Genomic DNA, 21,415 nt, shown 5'->3' with positions numbered 1-21,415 from the left:
AATCATAGTAGTTGTCGAGGGTGCAACAAGCACGTCCGGTGAACAGGTCAGGGTTCCATAGCCGCAGGCAGAACAGTTGAAACTGGAGCAGCAGCACGGCCAGGTGGACTGGGGACAGCAAGGAGTCATCATACCAGGTAGTCCTGAGGCATGGTCATAGGGCTCAGGTCCTCCGAGAGAAAGACAGAAAGAGGGAAAGAGAGAATTAGAGAGAGCATGTTTAAATACACACAGGACAAGAGAAATACTCCAGATGTAACAGACTGACCCTAGCCCCCCGACACATAAACTACTGCAGCATAAATACTGGAGGCTGAGACAGGAGGGATCAGAAGACACTGTGGCCCCATCCGATGATACCCCCGGACAGGGCCAAACAGGCAGGATATAACCCCACCCACTTTGCCAAGGCACAGCCCCCACACCACTAGAGGGATGTCTCCAACCACCAACTTACCGTCCTAAGACAAGGCCGAGTATAGCCCACAACGATCTCCGCCATGGCACAACCCAAGGGGGGGGCGTCAACCCAGAAAAGGAAGAACAAGTCAGTGACTCAACCCACTCAAGTGACACACCCCTCCCATGGACGGCATGGAAGAACACCAGTAGCTCACATTGGTAGGCAGACCATTCCATAAAAATGGAGCTCTATAGGAGAAAGCCCTACCTCCAGCCGTTTGCTTAGAAATTCTAGGGACAATTAGGAGGCCTGCGTCTTGTGACCGTAGCGTACGTGTAGGTATGTACGGCAGGACCAAATCGGAAAGATAGGTAGGAGCAAGCCCATGTAATGCTTTGTAGGTTAGCAGTAAAACCTTGAAATCAGCCCTTGCCTTAACAGGAAGCCAGTGTAGGGAGGCTAGCACTGGAGTAATATGATCACATTTTTTGGTTCTAGTCAGGATTCTAGCAGCCGTATTTAGCACTAACTGAAGTTTATTTAGTGCTTTATCCGGGTAGCCGGAAAGTAGAGCATTGCAGTAGTCCAGCCTAGAAGTAACAAAAGCATGGATTAATTTTTCTGCGTCATTTTTGGACAGAAAATTTCTGATTTTTGCAATGTTACGTAGATGGAAAAAAGCTGTCCTTGAAACAGTCTTGATATGTTCTTCAAAAGAGAGATCAGGGTCCAGAGTAACGCCGAGGTCCTTCACAGTTTTATTTGAGACAACTGTACAACCATCCAGATTAATTGTCAGATTCAACAGAAGATCTCTTTGTTTCTTGCGACCTAGAACAAGCATCTCTGTTTTGTCCGAGTTTAAAAGTAGAAAGTTTGCAGCCATCCACTTCTTTATGTGTGAAACACAGGCTTCTAGCGAGGGCAATTTTGGGGCTTCACCATGTTTCATTGAAATGTACAGCTGTGTGTCGTCCGCATAGCAGTGAAATTTAACATTATGTTTTCGAATAACATCCCCAAGAGGTAAAATATATAGTGAAAACAATAGTGGTCCTAAAACGGAACCTTGAGGAACACCGAAATGTACAATTGATTTGTCAGAGGACAAACCATTCACAGAGACAAACTGATATCTTTCCGACAGATAAGATCTAAACCAGGCCAGAACTTGTCCATGTAGACCAATTTGGGTTTCCAATCTCTCCAAAAGAATGTGGTGATCGATGGTATCAAAAGCGGCACTAAGATCTAGGAGCACGAGGACAGATGCAGAGCCTCGGTCTGACATCATTAAAAGGTCATTTACCACCTTCACAAGTGCAGTCTCAGTGCTATGATGGGGTCTAAAACCAGACTGAAGCGTTTCGTATACATTGTTTGTCTTCAGGAAGGCAGCGAGTTGCTGTGCAACAGCTTTTTCTAAAATTTTTGAGAGGAATGGAAGATTCGATATAGGCCGATAGTTTTTTATAATTTCTGGATCAAGATTCGGCTTTTTCAAGAGAGGCTTTATTACTGCCACTTTTAGTGAGCTTGGTACACATCCGGTGGATAGAGAACCGTTTATTATGTTCAACATAGGAGGGCCAAGCACAGGAAGCAGCTCTTTCAGTAGTTTAGTTGGAATAGGGTCCAGTATGCAGCTTGAGGGTTTGGAGGCCATGATTATTTTCATCATTGCGTCAAGAGATATAGTACTAAAACACTTTAGTATCTCCCTTGATCCTAGGTCCTGGCAGAGTTGTGTAGACTCAGGACAATGGAGCTTTGGAGGAATACCCAGATTTAAAGAGGAGTCTGTAATTTGCTTTCTAATGATCATGATCTTTTCCTCAAAGAAGTTCAGAAATGTATTACTGCTGAAGTGAAAGCCATCCTCCATTTGCGAAGGCTGCTTTTTAGTTAGCTTTGTGACAGTATCAAAAAGAAATTTCGGATTGTTCTTATTTTCCTCAATTAAGTTGGAAAAATAGGATGATCGAGCAGCAGTGAGGGCTCTTCGATACTGCACGGTACTGTCTTTCCAAGCTAGTCGGAAGACTTCCAGTTTGGTGTGGCGCCATTTCCGTTCCAATTTTCTGGAAGCTTGCTTCAGAGCTCGTGTATTTTCTGTATACCAGGGAGCTAGTTTCTTATGACAGATGTTTTTAGTTTTTAGGGGTGCAACTGCATCTAGGGTATTGCGCAAGGTTAAATTGAGTTCCTCGGTTAGGTGGTTAACTGATTTTTGTCCTCTGATGTCCTTGGGTAGGCAGAGGCAGTCTGGAAGGGCATCAAGGAATCTTTGGGTTGTCTGAGAATTTATAGCACGACTTTTAATGCTCTTTGGTTGGGGTCTGAGCAGATTATTTGTTGCAATTGCAAACGTAATAAAATGGTGGTCCGATAGTCCAGGATTATGAGGAAAAACATTTAGATCCACAACATTTATTCCATGGGACAAAACTAGGTCCAGAGTATGACTGTGGCAGTGAGTAGGTCCAGAGACATGTTGGACAAAACCCACTGAGTCGATGATGGCTCCGAAAGCCTTTTGGAGTGGGTCTGTGGACTTTTCCATGTGAAAGTTAAAGTCACCAAAAATTAGAATATTATCTGCTATGACTACAAGATCCGATAGGAATTCAGGGAACTCAGTGAGGAACACTGCATATGGCCCAGGAGGCCTGTAAACAGTAGCTATAAAAAGTGATTGAGTAGGCTGCATAGATTTCATGACTAGAAGCTCAAAAGACGAAAACGTCATTGTTTTTTTTTTGTAAATTGAAATTTGCTATCGTAAATGTTAGCAACACCTCCGCCTTTGCCGGATGCACGGGGGGTATGGTCACTAGTGTAACCAGGGGGTGAGGCCTCATTTAACACAGTAAATTCATCAGGCTTAAGCCATGTTTCAGTCAGGCCAATCACATCAAGATTATTATCAGTGATTAGTTCATTGACTATAACTGCCTTGGAAGTGAGGGATCTAACATTAAGTAACCCAATTTTGAGATGTGAGGTATCACAATCTCTTTCAATAATGGCAGGAATGGAGGAGGTCTTTATACTAGTGAGATTGCTAAAGCGAACACCGCCATTTTTAATTTTGCCCAACCTAGATCGAGGCACAGACACGGTCTCAATGGAGATAGCTGAGCTGACTATGCTGACTGTGCTAGTGGCAGACTCCACTAAGCTGGCAGGCTGGCTAACAGCCTGCTGCCTGGCCTGCACCCTATTTCATTGTGGACCTAGAGGAGTTAGAGCCCTGTCTATGTTCGTAGATAAGATGAGAGCACCCCTCCAGCTAGGATGGAGTCCGTCACTCCTCAACAGGCCAGGCTTGGTCCTGTTTGTGGGTGAGTCCCAGAAAGAGGGCCAATTATCTACAAATTCTATCTTTTGGGAGGGGCAGAAAACAGTTTTCAACCAGCGATTGAGTTGTGAGACTCTGCTGTAGAGCTCATCACTCCCCCTAACTAGGAGGGGGCCAGAGACAATTAATCGATGCCGACACATCTTTCTAGCTGATTTACACGCTGAAGCTATGTTGCGCTTGGTGACCTCTGACTGTTTCATCCTAACATCGTTGGTGCCGACGTGGATAACAATATCTCTATACTCTCTACACTCGCCAGTTTTAGCTTTAGCCAGCACCGTCTTTAGATTAGCCTTAACGTCGGTAGCCCTGCCCCCTGGTAAACAGTGTATGATCGCTGGATGATTAGTTTTAAGTCTAATACTGCGGGTAATGGAGTCGCCAATGACTAGGGTTTTCAATTTGTCAGAGCTAATGGTGGGAGCCGTCGGCGTCTCAGACCCCACAACGGGAGGAGTAGAGACCAGAGAAATCTCGGCCTCCGACTCCGACTCGCTTAATGGGGAGAACCGGTTGAAAGTTTCTGTCGGCTGAATAAGCGACACCGGTTGAGCATTCCTACAGCGTTTCCCTCCAGAAGCCATGAGAAAGTTGTCCGGCTGCGGGGACCGTGCGAGGGGGTTTATACTGACGTTACTATCTGTACTTACTGGTGGCACAGACGCTGTTTCATCCTTTCCTACACTGAAATTACCCTTGCCTAACGATCGCGTCTGAAGCTGGGCTTGCAGCACAGCTATCCTTGCCGTAAGGCGATCGTTCTCCTGTATATTATAAGTACAACGACTGCAATTAGAAGGCATCATGTTAATGTTACTTAGCTTCGGCTGTTTGAAGTCCTGACGAACCATGTCCAGATAAAACCTCCGGGGTGAAAAAGTTGAATGAAAAAAGTTGAGTGAGGGAAATAGCCTGTATTCACATTTACACACTCCAGGACCAGGGCTGGACACTTCTAAAACATAACATTTCTAGAATCCTGCAAAATAGCCAAAGCACTAAGACCAACAAGACCAGTGTTTATGTAGAAAATAAAGGTGCTTTGCAACTAGATGGATTTCAGTTAAAAAAAAGAAACATCACAATGACATTAGTGCACGAGTTTGATAGCCCTGGCCTAAAGTGTATGTCTCAACAGAGACTATACCACTATTTGTTGCATAAAATACTGCAACTGCTTTTTTGCATTGGATGCATCTCAATCCACCGCATCCGCCGATGTCGCACTTCCGCATCTGCGGGTCACTTGTAGGGCAAGCGTGTAGTAGGGCCTAGGTTCAGTTTGTCACTCAGTTTCTGGATAAGCAAGGACAGCTCCTCTGTAGCCTGAGACTTGTCTTCCAGGAGTTCGTAACGTAAACTGGAGATGTCCTGCTTGATTTCTTTCAGTTCACCTGCAAAGTAACATAATGTGAGGTCATAACAGAAATAATATATGAGGTCCATTCAAGTTGTATGTATTGAAGAATTCTGTTAAAGGGTTCTCAAATGAAATATTTACTGAAATATTCACTGCATGACAATGTTGAACTGATGCACTCTTCATAATTCAACATATATACTGTACACAATGCAGTTAGCACGGTTTATTTGAGCTTCAAACACCAATGGGAACCCTGTGGAATTTGCAGTTTATAGGCCTCTTTCTACCCCTGAGAATTGTTAATTTTATGCATTGTGTAACACCGCAAAAGATTCTCAGACTATTTCTGATGAAGTACTTCAAAGTAAAAGTGAAGATGCAACTTTACCTTCATTGACCTCATCGTTTTCTTTGTCCACTTGTGCTTTCAAAACATAGCGTTTGATGAGTCGCTTCATGATTTGCTGTAACAAGGAAGGAACATTTTAAAAAATGTAGGTCTATATGCTGTTATGTTATAGTGGGGCTAAACTTCCTGATTTGGCCTTGTTTTTCAGCTTGGTCATTAACAAATGCAGCAGCCATGACTGAAGCCAAACGAGAGTTGGCTTGAAGGGGGTGGTTTATTGTGAGTCTCTTGTGTGTGTGGCAAGTGTTTGTACATTCACTCTGCCAAAACAGTACACAGTTACAGTCACTCATCCTTCTAGATAAGTTGAAACAGTCTAACCAAGACCCGGTCTCCCAAAAGCATCGTAAGGCTAAGTTCATTGTTAGAACCTTTGTATGAGCATCGTTAAAACTCTGAGCTGTTTCCCAAAGCATCATAATTAAAACCTGTTAGGGACAGATGTTCCGCTAGCGGAACGCCTCACCAATATCCAACGGCATAGAGTGGCGCGAATTACAAATACCTCAAAAATGCAAAAACTTCAATTTTTCAAACATATGACTATTTTACACCATTTTAAAGACATGACTCTCCTTTATCTAACCACATTGTCCGATTTCAAAAAGGCTTTACAACGAAAGCAAAACATTCGATTATGTCAGGAGAGTACCCAGCCAGAAATAATCACACACCCATTTTTCAAGCAAGCATATATGTCACAAAAACCAAAACCACAGCTAAATGCAGCACTAACATTTGATGATCTTCATCAGATGACACACATAGGACATTATGTTACACAATACATGCATGTTTTGTTTAACTTCTCTAGGGCCAGTGGGACGATTTCGTCGCACCTACGTAACAGCCAGTGGAATCCCGTGGCGCCTTATTCAAATATCTTAGAAATGCTATTACTTCAATTTCTCAAACATATGACTATTTTACACCATTTTAAAGAGAAGACTCTCGTTAATCTAACCACACTGTCCGATTTCAAAAAGGCTTTACAACGAAAGCAAAACATTAGATTATGTCAGCAGAGTACCCAGCCAGAAATAATCAGACACCCATTTTTCAAGCTAGCATATAATGTCACAAAAACCCAGAAGACAGCTAAATGCAGCACTAACCTTTGATGATCTTCATCAGATGACACACCTAGGACATTATGTTACACAATACATGCATGTTTTGTTCAATCAAGTTCATATTTATATCAAAAACCAGCTTTTTACATTAGCATGTGACGTTCAGAACTAGCATACCCCCCCGCAAACTTCCGGTGAATTTACTAAAAATGTACTAAATTACTCACGATAAACGTTCACAAAATGCATAACAATTATTTTAAGAATTATAGATACAGAACTCCTCTATGCACTCGATATGTCCGATTTTAAAATAGGTTTTTGGTGAAAGCACATTTTGCAATATTCTAAGTAGATAGCCCGGCATCACAGGGCTAGCTATTTAGACACCCAGCAAGTTTAGCACTCACCAAAGTCAGATTTACTATAAGAAAAATGTAATTACCTTTGGTGTTCTTCGTCAGAATGCACTCCCAGGACTTCTACTTCAATAACAAATGTTGGTTTGGTCCCAAATAATCCATTGTTTTATCCAAATAGCGGCGTTTTGTTCGTGCGTTCAAGACACTATCCGAAAGGGAAAAAGAAGGGTGACGAGCATGGCGCATTTCGTGACAATTTTTTTTCTAAATATTCCATTACCGTACTTCGAAGCATGTCAACCGCTGTTTAAAATCAATTTTTATGCCATTTTTCTCGTAAAAAAGCGATAATATTCCAACCGGGAATCTGCATTTAGGTAAACAGACGAAAGAAAATAAAGCATGGGGTCGACTCGTGAACGCGCCTAAGCCCATTGTCCTCTGATCGGCCACTTGCCAAAAGCGATAATGTGTTTCAGCCTGGGGCTGCCTCGATATCATTCAGCTTTTTCCCGGGCTCTGAGAGCCGATGGGAGCCCGTAGGAAGTGTCACATTACAGCAAAGATCCTCAGTCTTCAATGAACAGAGACAAGAAGAACAAGATCTTGTCAGAGAGGGCACTTCCTGTAAGGAATCTTCTCAGGTTTTTGCCTGCCATATGAGTTCTGTTATACTCACAGACACCATTCAAACAGTTTTAGAAACTTTAGGGGGTTTTCTATCCAAAGCCAATAATTATATGCATATTCTAGTTACTGGGCAGGAGTAGTAACCAGATTTAATCGGGTACGTTTTTTATCCGGCCGTGTCAATACTGCCCCCTACCCCCAACAGGTTAATCAAGTTCATATTTATATCAAAAACCAGCTTTTTACATTAGAATGTTTTGTTCAGAACTAGCATACCCACCGAAAACTTCCGGTGAATTTACTAAATTACTCACGATAAACGTTGACAAAAAACATAACAATTATTTTAAGAATTATAGATACAGAACTCCTTTATGCAATCGCGGTGTCCGATTTTAAAATAGCTTTTTGGTGAAAGCACATTTTGCAATATTCTGAGTAGATAGCCCGGCCATCATGGCTAGCTATTTTGACACCCACCAAGTTTGGCACTCACCAAACTCAGATTTACCATAAGAAAAATTGGATTACCTTTGCTGTTCTTCGTCAGAATGCACTCCCAGGACTTCTACTTGAACACCCAATGTTGTTTTGGTTCCAAATAATCCATAGTTATATCCAAATACCTCCGTTTTGTTCGTGCGTTCAAATCACTATCCGAAGGGTGACGCGCCGGCGCATTTCGTGACCAAAAAATTCTAAATATTCCATTACCGTACTTCGAAGCATGTCAAACGCTGTTTAAAATACATTTTTATGCGATTTTTTTCATAAAAATAGCGATAATATTCCAACCAGGAGACGTTGTATCCGTTCAAACACTGAAATAAGAAAATGGAGTCATCGCATGCACGCGCACTCCAGTGTCATTGTTCTCAGAAGTACCACTCTCCAAAACCCCTACTGTTTTTCGCCCAGAAACTGCAGAGTTATCATTCCACGTTCTGGCGCCTTCTGAGAGCCAATGAAAGCCTTAGAAAATGTCACGTCACAGCAGAGATCCTGTATTTTCGATAAAGAGGCTACAGAAGGCCAAGAAATGGTCAGACAGGGCACTTCCCATATAGAATCTTCTCAGGTTTTGGCCTGCCATATGAGTTCTGTTATACTCACTGACACCATTCAAACAGTTTTAGAAACGTTAGGGTGTTGTCTATCCAAATCTACTAATTATATGCATATTCTAGTTTCTGGGCAGGCGTAATAACCAGATTAAATCGGGTACGTTTTTTATCCGGCCGTGAAAATACTGCCCCCTATCCCAAACAGGTTAGCAATGCACTTGAAAATGCAGGTAATCTAACGCATGCCTCGGACAACTTGTAGAACAGCTAAGTGCATGGTTAGATTTTTTTTTCCCCTCCCGCATCACTGTATACACAGAAGATCTCTGCTAAACATCTGTGACCGCCAATGACTTCAAAACAAAGTTGTCGATGTCTTTGCAATTGATACAAACAAGTGGCGTATAAAAATATTATTTAAAAGAAAACCGAGATGACTGCATTAAAATAAAGGTTGATTTTGTACGTTTGCCCACTGACAAAGAAATTATCAGTCTATAATTTTAATGGTAGGTTTATCTGAACAGTGTGAGACAGAATAACAACAACAAAAATCCAGAAAAACGCATGTCAAAAATGTTATAGATTGATTTGCATTTTAATGAGGGAAATAAGTATTTGACTCCCTCTCAATCAGAAAGATTTCTGGCTCCCAGGTGTCTTTTATATAGGTAACGAGCTGAGATTAGGAGCACACTCTTAAAGGGAGTGCTCCTAATCTCAGTTTGTTACCTGTATAAAAGACACCTGTCCACAGAAGCAATCAATCAATCAGATTCCAAACTCTCCACCATGGCCAAGACCAAAGAGCTCTCTAAGGATGTCAGGGACAAGATTGTAGATCTACACAAGGCTGGAATGGGCTACAAGACCATCGCCAAGCAGCTTGGTGAGGAGGTGACAACAGTTGGTGCGATTATTCACAAATGGAAGAAACACAAAAGAACTGTCAATCTCCCTCGGCCTGGGGCTCCATGCAAGATCTCAGCTCGTGGAGTTGCAATGATCATGAGAACGGTGAGGAATCAGCCCAGAACTACACGGGAGGATCTTGTCAATGATCTCAAGGCAGCTGGGACCATAGCCACCAAGAAAACAATTGGTAACACACTACGCCGTGAAGGACTGAAATCCTGCAGCGCCCGCAAGGTCCCCCTGCTCAAGAAAGCACATATACATGCCTATCTGAAATTTGCCAATGAACATCTGAATGATTCAGAGGACAACTGTGTGAAAGTGTTGTGGTCAGATGAGACCAAAATGGAGCTCTTTGGCATCAACTCAACTCGCCGTGTTTGGAGGAGGAGGAATGCTGCCTATGACCTCAAGAACACCATCCCAACCGTCAAACATGGAGGTGGAAACATTATGCTTTGGAGGTGTTTTTCTGCTAAGGGGACAGGACAACTTCACCGCATCAAAGGGACGATGGACGGGGCCATGTACCGTCAAATCTTGGGTGAGAACCTCCTTCCCTCAGCCAGGGCATTGAAAATGGGTCGTTGATGGGTATTCCAGCATGACAATGACCCAAAACACACGGCCAAGGCAACAAAGGAGTGGCTCAAGAAGAAGCACATTAAGGTCCTGGAGTGGCCTAGCCAGTCTCCAGACCTTAATCCCATAGAAAATCTGTGGAGGGAGCTGAAGGTTTGAGTTGCCAAACGTCAGCCTCGAAACCTTAATGACTTGGAGAAGATCTGCAAAGAGGAGTGAGACAAAATCCATCCTGAAATGTGTGCAAACCTGGTGGCCAACTACAAGAAACGTCTGACCTCTGTGATTGCCAACAAGGGTATTGCCGCCAAGTATGAAGTCATGTTTTGCAGAGGGGTCAAATACTTATTTCCCTCATTAAAATGCAAATCAATTTATAACATTTTTGACATGCGTTTTTCTGGATTTTTTTGTTATTCTGTCTCTCACTGTTCAAATGAACCTACCATTAAAATTATAGACTGATCATTTCTTTGTCAGTGGGCAAACGTACAAAATCAGCAGGGGATCAAATACTTTTTTCCCTCACTGTATAGGCTTATCTCAATCATATTGAAATACATTTATATTTTGCTACTTTTAGGCTACTGTTTGTAATTTGTCTCAATATAGTTAATGATGTACTGTATAGCCTAACATTCGTGCAATGATGTACCAAATCAGTGATTTAGTGCATTTTAATTGGGTAAGCATGAGAATAATCAAAATCAATATTTGCAGCCATAGGTGGTAATATCTCTCTAGGAACTGATCAGTCATCAGTATTGTGAAATAATGTTAAGGAAAGATTTGAATAGAGAAAGCTGACCCGAGAGCAGCACTTCCTTTCTTTCGATCCTAGCAGTACAGACATATGCTCCAACGACACACTTAGTGACCATTCTTTCTGCGTGGTGAAGCGCATGTTACATCTTCGGCCATTGTAGGAAAGATACATCGCTAACACACTGGTAAGCCTAGGTTCCATCGCAATTGGGAAATCAGGCCCAGGTCTTGTGTCTCGAAGTCGCCTTGGCAAGCTAGTGCTAGCCAACTTCTTTCGCAAATTAGCTTAACCTGGCTGGTGTGCGACTATGGCAAAGTTGGTTTGACATTGGATAACCTCTCTCTGGGCTAGTTAGGAACCGTCAATAAATTACACAAAGTAAATTGGACAATATTTTCATCTTTCATATACAATATGTTTTCAATATTTGTATATGAATTTCTACAATTTATAATTGGTTTGAGGTTTTTAAGTCATTGAAATTTGGAGCTATTGACATTTTTTAAATATTGTCCCATATACATTGAGGTAATTTACTGATGGTCCCTAACTAGCCCCATTGGGATATTGAATGTCAAACCAAAAAGATCATGGGCATTACGATCAGGTACCGTGCAACTGTGCTCCAAATTGATGATATCCCGTGTGGCTCAGTCGGTAGAGCATGGTACTTGCAATGCCAGGATTGTGAGTTCGATTCCCACGGGGGACCAATACAAAAATGTAAGCACTCACTACTGTAAGTCACTCTGGATAAGAGCGTCTGCTAAAATGTAAATGATTACTTGGCTGCTGTGGGCAGGATTGAAATCAACCCAAGGAAAACTGTCATGGTACCCTTCATCCGTGACATACCTATCATCTCCCAAATCTCAGATTTGGACCAGACTGGCTTTATGACCAAAATTATCCTATTTATACTTTGTAGTCAATTTTGACACTATAATAAATGTTTCTGACTCATATCAATACCACATAGGCCATTTTCAAAATGTAAAGTTGCTTTTTAGGGGCAGTCGATCTTTAATGTGACATTTTGCTAAACATTATATTTAGACTGACGGAGAGGTCAGCTTACCTGATAGCAAGTGGGTTGGTTCAGAATGCTGTGGGACTCTGCAATGCGTAGGTTGGACTGGGTGAAGAGATTGAGCTGCAAAAATAGACAAGCAAAAACAAAAGCACATTTGGATACTTTATCTGGATACTTAATTAACCATTATAAAAATAAGGACCAATTATCAATGAGAGTCTTAACCAGAGGTTGGAACCGGATCAGAGAACAGAACAGAAAAATAACTAAATCTTTCAAGGAACAGAAATGGAACCTGGAACGAAAGAGATCCATAATGTTCTGGAAAAGAACCGTCATTTAAAAATCATGGGAACCAGTTAATATCGTTCTTTTATATTCCAGGCATTTATTTTCTAGTTCCACAACAAAACGCAACAAAGCCCTACTCTGTCACTCAGAAACGTATTCCAGTGTCTGCCTGCAAGCTGAAAATCTTTGCCTGTGAGTGTGCATGTTTAAGTTACCTGTGATCCTCCCCCCTCCTAAACAGACTCCGTTACTGACATTACAAGCTTAATTCAGAAGATAGGGAGAGACATTTGTAATTGGCTAGAGAAGAATGGATCAACATTTTAAATTCTAGTTAAGGATACTATAGGCCTAGTTATCACGTTTAACGTTGGATTTATTAACTACAAAAAGGTAAGATGTGCTTTTAATTCTGGTGCCGCTCTGCAATCACGAGCCTGTTAGCTAGCTAGCTCAAGCTTGTTAGCTAGCTAGCTCAAAGGACATTCAAAGCTCCTCCATAGAAGCCGCTCCTCCTTGGTATAATTCTGTGGACCTAATTTAGATAATGCATGTCATAACAAGATGCCCAGCGCTTCAAGCCTCCTCCTCAACTCTCTCTCGCTCTCTCCCCACCCACAAAATGTCTCCCTTGCTCTCTACCCACCCACACAATTTCAGTAGCATCTTGCGCCATAGGCTACACACATGTAAACAACTAGCTTGCCTAATCACTCCGCACTGATTGGTGAAATCATGTAATGAGCTAATTGTTAAAAACTGTTGATTTCACAGATTAAAAAAGGAACAGAAAGGAACAATATAAACAGGTTCAAACCGGTTCAGAACCTTGTTTTGCTGGTAGGAACCGTGGTATGAAATAAATAGTAATTATGTTCAGAACAAAATGATTGGAAAATAATTTTGGTTCCAACCCCTGGTTTTAACACTCGCAAGCACATACGCCCGTACATTTACACACACACGCACACATACGTTTTGGGGGATCAAAAAACTAATACTACATTGTTTCGCATCATTCCTGGGACATTGTCAAAATACCAGGGTCTCAACTGTCTCTGTCACTGCTCTGATGAAGGCCGTGCATTAGCTGTCAGTGTCTTATGGCTAAGGACCTTGGAGAGGCTTCACTTACCAAGTATAATTCGATAGTGTGTATAGTTCGATAGTGTGGTTACATTGTTTTTTGACCGAAGGCCATCTTGGCCTCAAGTGCCTCAAGTGCACAGAGAGCCTTATTACTCATCAGTCATGTCTTCTTCTTCCCACTACCCAGCAACTCTTCGATTCACCACAGGCTAACGGGGATCTACCCAAGGACATTCTTGACCCACCACCCACCCGATCAATAGGTAGTTAATTGAAGAAATACCTTGGGTTCAGGGTAACAGAAGCGGTGTCAACCCATTTTGCTTCTAGCCCCCCCCCCCCAAAAAAAAATATAAAGACATTTTGTGTGTCTGACCAGAAAGCACTGGAATTCAATGTACCTCATATTTGCATGTTTTAAAACCAAAAACAACATAACACACTATAGACCCCTTTCTGTGTTTGCAAACATTGCCGCATGAGCGCGATGCGCGCAAGTTGGTGGCAGAACACGGGGGAGTTCTTATAGCATGCCAGCAAAAAAAGCCTCTATTTACATGTTGCTTATGAGTGCATTTCACACTACTTTTGGATTATAATTGGATTTCAAGGCTTGTATGAATGTCCTGCTTAATATAATGTTTGTGTCATCGTCGCAAGTCAACTGCATTATACTTAAAAAACACTTCCAACATCAACTAGATAAAATGGCTCTTTGGCTAGCTTTTGCTACTGTATGTCAATTAGCGTTAGCACTCTAGCTAACCACTGCTGCATCCAAAATAGTTATTTTGCAAAGGTCACAACCAAATATAATCTTAGCGACTGTTCAAGCAAGAATCAAAACATGACTGTAAGCGTATGAGAACCCAAAAAGTTATTTTGTTTAGAATAATAAAAGTGTAAATCTAGGCTGTTGAACGGGTGCAGATGGCGCCAAGAGTCGCGCGCATCTGTGTGTGATGTCAGTGTGTCGTGTAATGGAAAGGGGTCTATGTTACTATGAATGTTTCTGTTGAAGACAACATTTAGACCAACTTCAACGAGTCTTCCTTGTGGCTCGCCTATTGAGATAACAATGCCGCAACATTTCCATTCCACTTGTCAGATTGCCATGTGAAATATGCCTCAGAGAAGAAATCCATGTGGTCAAATGTAGTTCATGTAAAGTGAAAACGAGAGAGAAAGAGAGAAAGGGGGATAGAGAGAGACAGTAAGGGTGTGTTCATAAATTCAATCTGGAGTGCCAGAGTGCGCTCAGAGTGCGCTCAGGGCGCTATTCCGTTTGGTTTTCGCTCTTGGAGCGTTCAGAGCGCACATTGGACGCTCTGGCCGAGGAGTAGGTTTGATTCGAGTGTTCTGACCTCACAATGGCAGTCAAGCACCCAAGCTAACTGACTAATGTTGGCTAGCTTGCTAGCTACTTTCAGACACAAATACACCTCAACCTGACCATTTTACTCCCCCTAGCAGAGCTGGTTAGGCTGTTTTCATGTTATATAGAGCGTTGGTGACTGTAACTGTGCTGCTGGCAACAATTTAATTACGCTTTTATTCCAATGTTAACTGACACTGGCCATATTCAACTGGTGTTGAGCGTTGGTAAATTCATCTGCGATCTGGCACACTAAGACGAGAGTGCTCTGAAATTTGAGTAGATAGCCAGAGCAAATTTACGAACGCGCTGTCACAATTGTTGAAGCCGTGTTGAATGGATACTCATCTTTTTAATATATACGAGCAAAGCATCCACAGGAAAAACAATAACTACTAACGACAGGCTAACAGGCTACGTACAAACAAAAGACTAGCAGTGTTAGCACAACCACCCACAAACCCAAGTGACAAACATACTCCTAAATATATGACTCCCAATCAGGAACAACGATCCCCAGCAATCAAGTTCATATTTATATCAAAAACCAGCTTTTTACATTAGCATGTGACGTTCAGAACTAGCATACCCCCCGCAAACTTCCGGCGAATTCACTAAGAATTTACTAAATTACTCACGATAAACGTTCACAAAAAGCATAACAATTATTTTAAGAATTATAGATACAGAACTCCTCTATGCACTCGATATGTCCGATTTTAAAATAGCTTTTTGGTGAAAGCACATTTTGCAATATTCTAAGTAGATAGCCCAGGCATCACGGGCTAGCTATTTAGACACCCGGCAAGTTTAGCACTCACCAATATCAGGTTTACTATTATAAAAGTTTGATTACCTTTTGTTGTCTTCGTCAGAATGCACTCCCAGGACTGCTACTTCAATAACAAATGTTGGTTTGGTCCAAAATAATCCATCGTTATATCCGAATAGCGGCGTTTTGTTCGTGCGTCCCAGACACTATCTGAAATGGTAAATCAGGGTCGCGCATGGCGCAATTCGTGACAAAAAAAATCTCAATATTCCATTACCGTACTTCGAAGCATGTCAACCGCTGTTTAAAATCCATTTTTATGCCATTTTTCTCGTAAAAAGCGATAATATTCCGACCGGGAATCTCCTTTTAGCTAAACAGAGGAAAGTAAACAAAGCTTTCGGTCGACGCGGGCACGAGCCTGAGTCTCACAGTACTGTAACCAGCCACTACCCAAACGTGCTACTTTTTTTCAGCCAGAGCCTGCAAAGCCACGATTCAGCTTTTTACCGCCTTCTGAGACCCTATGGCAGCCGTAGGAAGTGTCACGGGACAGCTAAGATCCTCACTCTTCAATAAACAGAGACAAGAAGAACGACACCTTGTCAGACAGGCCACTTCCTGCCTGAAACCTTGTCAGGTTTTTGCCTGCCAAATGAGTTCTGTTATACTCACAGACACCATTCAAACAGTTTTAGAAACTTTAGGGTATTTTCTATCCATATGTAATAAGTATATGCATATTCTAGTTACTGGGTAGGAGTGGTAACCAGATTAAATCGGGTACGTTTTTTATCCAGCCGTGAAAATACTGCCCCCTAGCCATAACAGGTTAACACAAAAATCCCCAATACCACAACAAAAATTAATACCCCCTAAACAAAAAAGGGAGGGAAGGGAGGGTGGGTGGCTGCCGTCAACGACGGCACTGTGCTACACCCTCCCTCTCCAACCCACCTATCCTGGAGGTGGCTCTGGTTCCGGCCTCCTGCCTTCCAGGTTGTAGGCAGACTCATTGGGGTCCGGGTCATAGACAGACTCAATTTGCTGTGGCTCGTGGGCAGGTTCCCTCATTTCCACGCTGTAGGCAGACTCATTTACAACACAGTTAGTCATATTCAGTTCTGAGTCGCAGGCAGACCCCTTCGGTTCCGGGTCGCAGGCAGTCTCCCTCGGTTCCGGACTAGACACTGTTGCCGGATACTCTGGACTGCACACTGTTGCCGGATACTCTGGACTGCACACTGTTGCCGGATACTCTGGACTGCACACTGGTGCCGGATACTCTGGACTGCACACTGGTGCCGGATACTCTGGACTGCACACTGGTGCCGGATACTCTGGACTGCACACTGGTGCCGGATAGTCTGGACTGCACACTGGTGCCGGATAGTCTGGACTGCACACTGGTGCCGGATAGTCTGGACTGCACACTGGTGCCGGATACTCTGGACTGCACACTGGTGCCGGGCTCTTGAGGCTGGGCCGAAGCACTGGAAGCCTGGTGCGTGGGGCTGGTAGAGGTGGTACCAGGCTGAAGACACGCACCCTAGGGCTAGTGCGAGGAGCGGGAACAGGCTGAATAGGACTAGGCCGACTCATGGGAAGCTTGGTCCAGGTTGCTGGTACTGGTCGTGCCATACTGGAGGTACTCACTTCCGGGATAGCACGAGAGACGGGAACCGGAAAGACTGGGCCATGGAGGCGCACAGGTGGCCTTGACCGCACCGCCTGCACAACCCGTCCTGGCTGGATGGAACTAGTAGCCCTGCACGAGCTGGGTGCTGGTACAGGGCGAACTGGGCTGTGCAGGGGCCTGATGGTTGCCGTGCATAGAGCGGGAGTAGGGTAGCCTGGTCCTAGGAGGCGTACCGGCGACCAGATGCGCTGCGCAGGCATCCTCCTACCAGGCTGGATGCCCACTCTAGCACGGCATCTGCGAGGGGTTGGAATGGTGCGCACCGGACTGTGCGTGCGTATGGGTGAGAGTGCGCACCTCAGCAAAACACGGCGCCCTCCACTCCATACGCTCCTCCATGTACTCACGGGTAGCTGGCTTATGGTTCTTCCTAGGCCTAGCCAAACTACCCGTGTGCCCCCCCCCAAATTTTTTTTTGGGGGTGCCTCTCCGGCTTCCTCGCCAGTCGTGTACCCCGGTAGCGTTCCCGGTCCTCACCAGCCTTTCTCCACGGGCCCTCTCCGGCCAGAATCTGTTCCCAAGTCCATTTCTCACGAGTGTCCATGTCAAAGTCTATTTCCTCAGAATAGTCCATATATTCAGCATCCTGCTCCCTTTTCCGCTGCTTGGTCTTGTTGTGGTGGTTGGTTCTGTCACAATTGTTGAAGCCGTGTTGAATGGACCAAACTGCAGACGGAATGTGGATACTCATCTTTTTAATATATACGAGCAAAGCATCCACAGGAAAAACAATAAACAATAACTACTAACGACAGGCTAACAGGCTACGTACAAACAAAAGACTTGCAGTGTTAGCACAACCACCCACAAACCCAAGTGACAAACATACTCCTAAATATATGACTCCCAATCAGGAACAAGATCCCCAGCTGTTCCTGATCAGGTGTCACAAGACTAACACAGAAACAGACATACTTCTGCCACGTCCTGACCAAAATACTACACCACTACTCCCTCTGCTGGTCAGGACGTGACACGCGCCCTGAGAGACAGAGAGAGAGGGTGACAGACGGACAAAGAGAGAAAGAATATATGCTATGGGGGCCTACTGATTCAAGTTTTAAATAAATGATGTCCTCAAAGGAATCAAATTAGAGAGAGGCATCAAACTACATTGGTTCAAACCTGTCTTAAATGGGAATTTCCAGAGAACAGTCATCTCCATACATATATAGTTGAAGTCGAAGTTTACATACACTTAGGTTGTAGTCATTAAAACTCGTTTTTCAACCACTCCACAAATTTCTTGTTATCAAACTATAGTTTTGGCAAGTCGGTTAGGACATCTACTTTGTGCATGCACAAGTAGTTTTTCCAACAATTGTTTACAGAGAGATTATTTATCTTATAATTCACTGTGTCACAATTCCAGTGGATCAGAAATGTTACATACACTAAGTTGACTGTGCCTTAAACAGCTTGGGAAATTCCAGAAAATGATGTTATGGGTATGCTTGTAATCATTAAGGATGAGGGGGCTTTTCAGGATAAAAAAGAAACGGAATGGAGCTAAGCACAAGGAAAATCTTACAGGAAAACTGGTTCAGTCTGCTTTCCACCAGACACTGGGAGATGAATTCGCCTTTCAGCAGGACAATAACTTCAGGCCAAATGTACACTGGAGTTGCTTACCAAGAAGATAGTGAATATTCCTAAGTGGCCGAGTTACAGTTGTAACTTAAATCTGCTTGGAAATCTGTTGCAAGACCTGAAAATGGTTGTCCAGCAATAATCCACAACCAATTTGACAGAGATTGAAGAATTTTGAAAATAATAATGGGAAAATGTTGCACAAGAGACTTTCCCAAAAAGACTCACAGCTCTAATCGCGGCCAAAAGTGCTTCAACAAAGCATTGACTCGGGTGTGAAAACCAGTGTCAATGAGATATTTTTTGTGTTTAATTTTCAATAAATGTACTAACATTTCTAAAAACATGTTTTCACATTGTCATTATGGTTTATTGTGTGAAGATGGTTGAGCATTAAAAAAAATATTGAATCCATTTAGAAATCAGCCTGTAACAACAAAATGTGGAATAAGTCAAGGGGTATGAATACTTTTTGAAGGCACTGTACATACACACACACACACCCATCCATCCAACCATCCATCCATCCATCCATCCATACATACATACCCTGGACTTTGAACTGTCCAACCCCAGCTCTAGATCCTTCTTCACATTCCGTTGTCGGCATGGCAGCATGCCGACTATCCACTTGATGTGGTGGTAGAAGGACTTGGGAGTGGGAACGATGCTGAAGGGAGGAGGCAGTGTCTTGCCATTGTCAAAGTACGACAGCCATAGCTTGGAGCGTGCAAACTTCCACTCCACGTCCGCATCGTCCTGAGAGATAAGCAGAGTTATTTCTCTCTCTGAGCAAACACCCCTTAAAAGATTGACTTAGTGACGCTAGCTAATGTTACAAACACACATTATCAAAACCTATTTGAACTGATGATAACTGGTTCACTTCCTTTGCTGTAGGCCTAATCTATGAGATAACAATAGTTTGTGACTTTTAGATAACAGCTTTTGCCTAATACTGCCATCTAAAGTCATACACTAATTGTTGTCTCTGATAGGAAATTACAGCAGAGGCCTCATGTCACCTGTCGTTGCTTGTTTAGTGTATTAGCAAAGGAAATTTCCACAACACATAACATGGATAATCTAAAAATGATTGATTAAAGCAATAATACACAAGGGGGCGTGATACATTGTGGCTTTAGTACAGTTGTGGTCATATGAGGCAAGTAGGAAACAGTGAAAGATATTCCCATTACACACAACAAGGATCATCTTCAAATGACTGATTTAAGAAATATTCATTGCTGACCTGATGTTTCACAATCAGAGACATCAGAGCATAACAGAATAATATATATATATATATATATATATACACACACACAGTTGAAGTCGGAAGTTTACATACACTTTAGCCAACTACATTTAAACTACGTTTTTCACAATACCTGACATTTAATCCAAGTAAAAATTCCCTGTTTTAGGTCAGTTAGGATCACCACTTTATTTTAAGAATGTGAAATGTCAGAATAATAGTAGAGAGAATGATTTATTTCAGCTTTTATTTCTTTCATCACATTCCCAGTGGGTCAGAAGTTTACATACGTTCAATTAGTATTTGGTAGCATTGCCTTTAAATTGTTTAACTTGGGTCAAACGTTTCGGGTAGCCTTCCCACAATAAGTTAGGTGAATTTTGGCCCATTCCTTCTGACAGAGCTGGTGTAACTGAGTCAGGATTGTAGTCCTCCTTGCTCGCACACGCTTTTTCAGTTCTGCCCACAATTGTTCTATAGGATTGAGGTCAGGGCTTTGTGATGGCCACTCCAATACCTTGACTTTGTTGTCCTTAAGCCATTTTGCCACAACTTTGGAAGTATGCTTGGGGTCATTGTCCATTTGGGAGACACATTTGCGATCAAGCTTTAACTTCCTGACTGATGTTTGAGATGTTACTTCAATATATCCACATAATTGTCCTTCATGATGCCATCTATTTTGTGAAGTGCACCAGTCCATCCTGCAGCGAAAGGGTTTAATTGCAAAAGGGTTTTCTAATGATCAATTAGCCTTTTAAAATTATAAACTTGGATTAGCTAACACAACGTGCCTTTGGAACACAGGAGTGATGGTTGCTGATAATGGGCCTCTGTACGCCAATGTAGATATTCCATAAAAAAATCTGTCATTTCCAGCTACAATATTCATTTACAGCATTAACAATGTGTTGTATTAACAACTGTATTTCTGATCAATTTGATGTTATTTTAATGGACAAGAAAATAGCTTTTCCTTCAAAAACAAGGACATTTCTAAGTGACCCCAAACTTTTGAACAGTTGTGTATATACATGTGAGAAGGAATACAACAAACTGTTTGTTTGTGGCTATGAAAGTTAACTGTTTGTGTGTGATCCGCCGATTCTGTTAAAAAAAATCTTAAACAGAAGCAAACGGAACGAAACGGGGATAAACATACCTGAATTTGTCCAATAGAAACTCAATTGTTTCATTGAACTGGGTGAATGGAATATGAATGACAGTCATTCAATATGCTGTAATAAAAATAAGGCCATTCTCATAAAAATTTAAAATCGTCCTCCCTCATCTTAAACGGCACCGATGGCCACTGATATACAGTACTAGTCAAAAACAATGAACTCATGTAGGAACCAAAAAAGAGTTTAACAAATC

The 21,415-nt window shown here is 42.5% G+C and overlaps 1 protein-coding gene across 1 annotated transcript in view; it reads right to left on the bottom strand.

The window, feature by feature from the left end:
- Positions 1-4,661: 4,661 nt before the first annotated feature.
- LOC106611533 (short transient receptor potential channel 3) overlaps positions 4,662-21,415 on the bottom strand; it is a 98,881-nt gene continuing 82,127 nt past the window's right edge. Inside the window, exons 10-13 of the mRNA XM_045723839.1 lie at positions 19,330-19,539; positions 12,010-12,084; positions 5,519-5,594; positions 4,662-5,161 (exon numbers count right to left, since the gene is read on the bottom strand). Coding sequence (XP_045579795.1) covers positions 5,010-5,161; positions 5,519-5,594; positions 12,010-12,084; positions 19,330-19,539 — 513 coding nt within the window. The 3' untranslated portion in view covers positions 4,662-5,009. The remainder of the gene's footprint in view (positions 5,162-5,518; positions 5,595-12,009; positions 12,085-19,329; positions 19,540-21,415) is intronic.

This window comes from Salmo salar, chromosome ssa09, assembly GCF_905237065.1.
Source record: "Salmo salar chromosome ssa09, Ssal_v3.1, whole genome shotgun sequence".
NCBI classification, from domain to species: Eukaryota; Metazoa; Chordata; class Actinopteri; order Salmoniformes; family Salmonidae; genus Salmo; species Salmo salar.
This window is presented reverse-complemented; position numbering and strand designations above follow the sequence as displayed.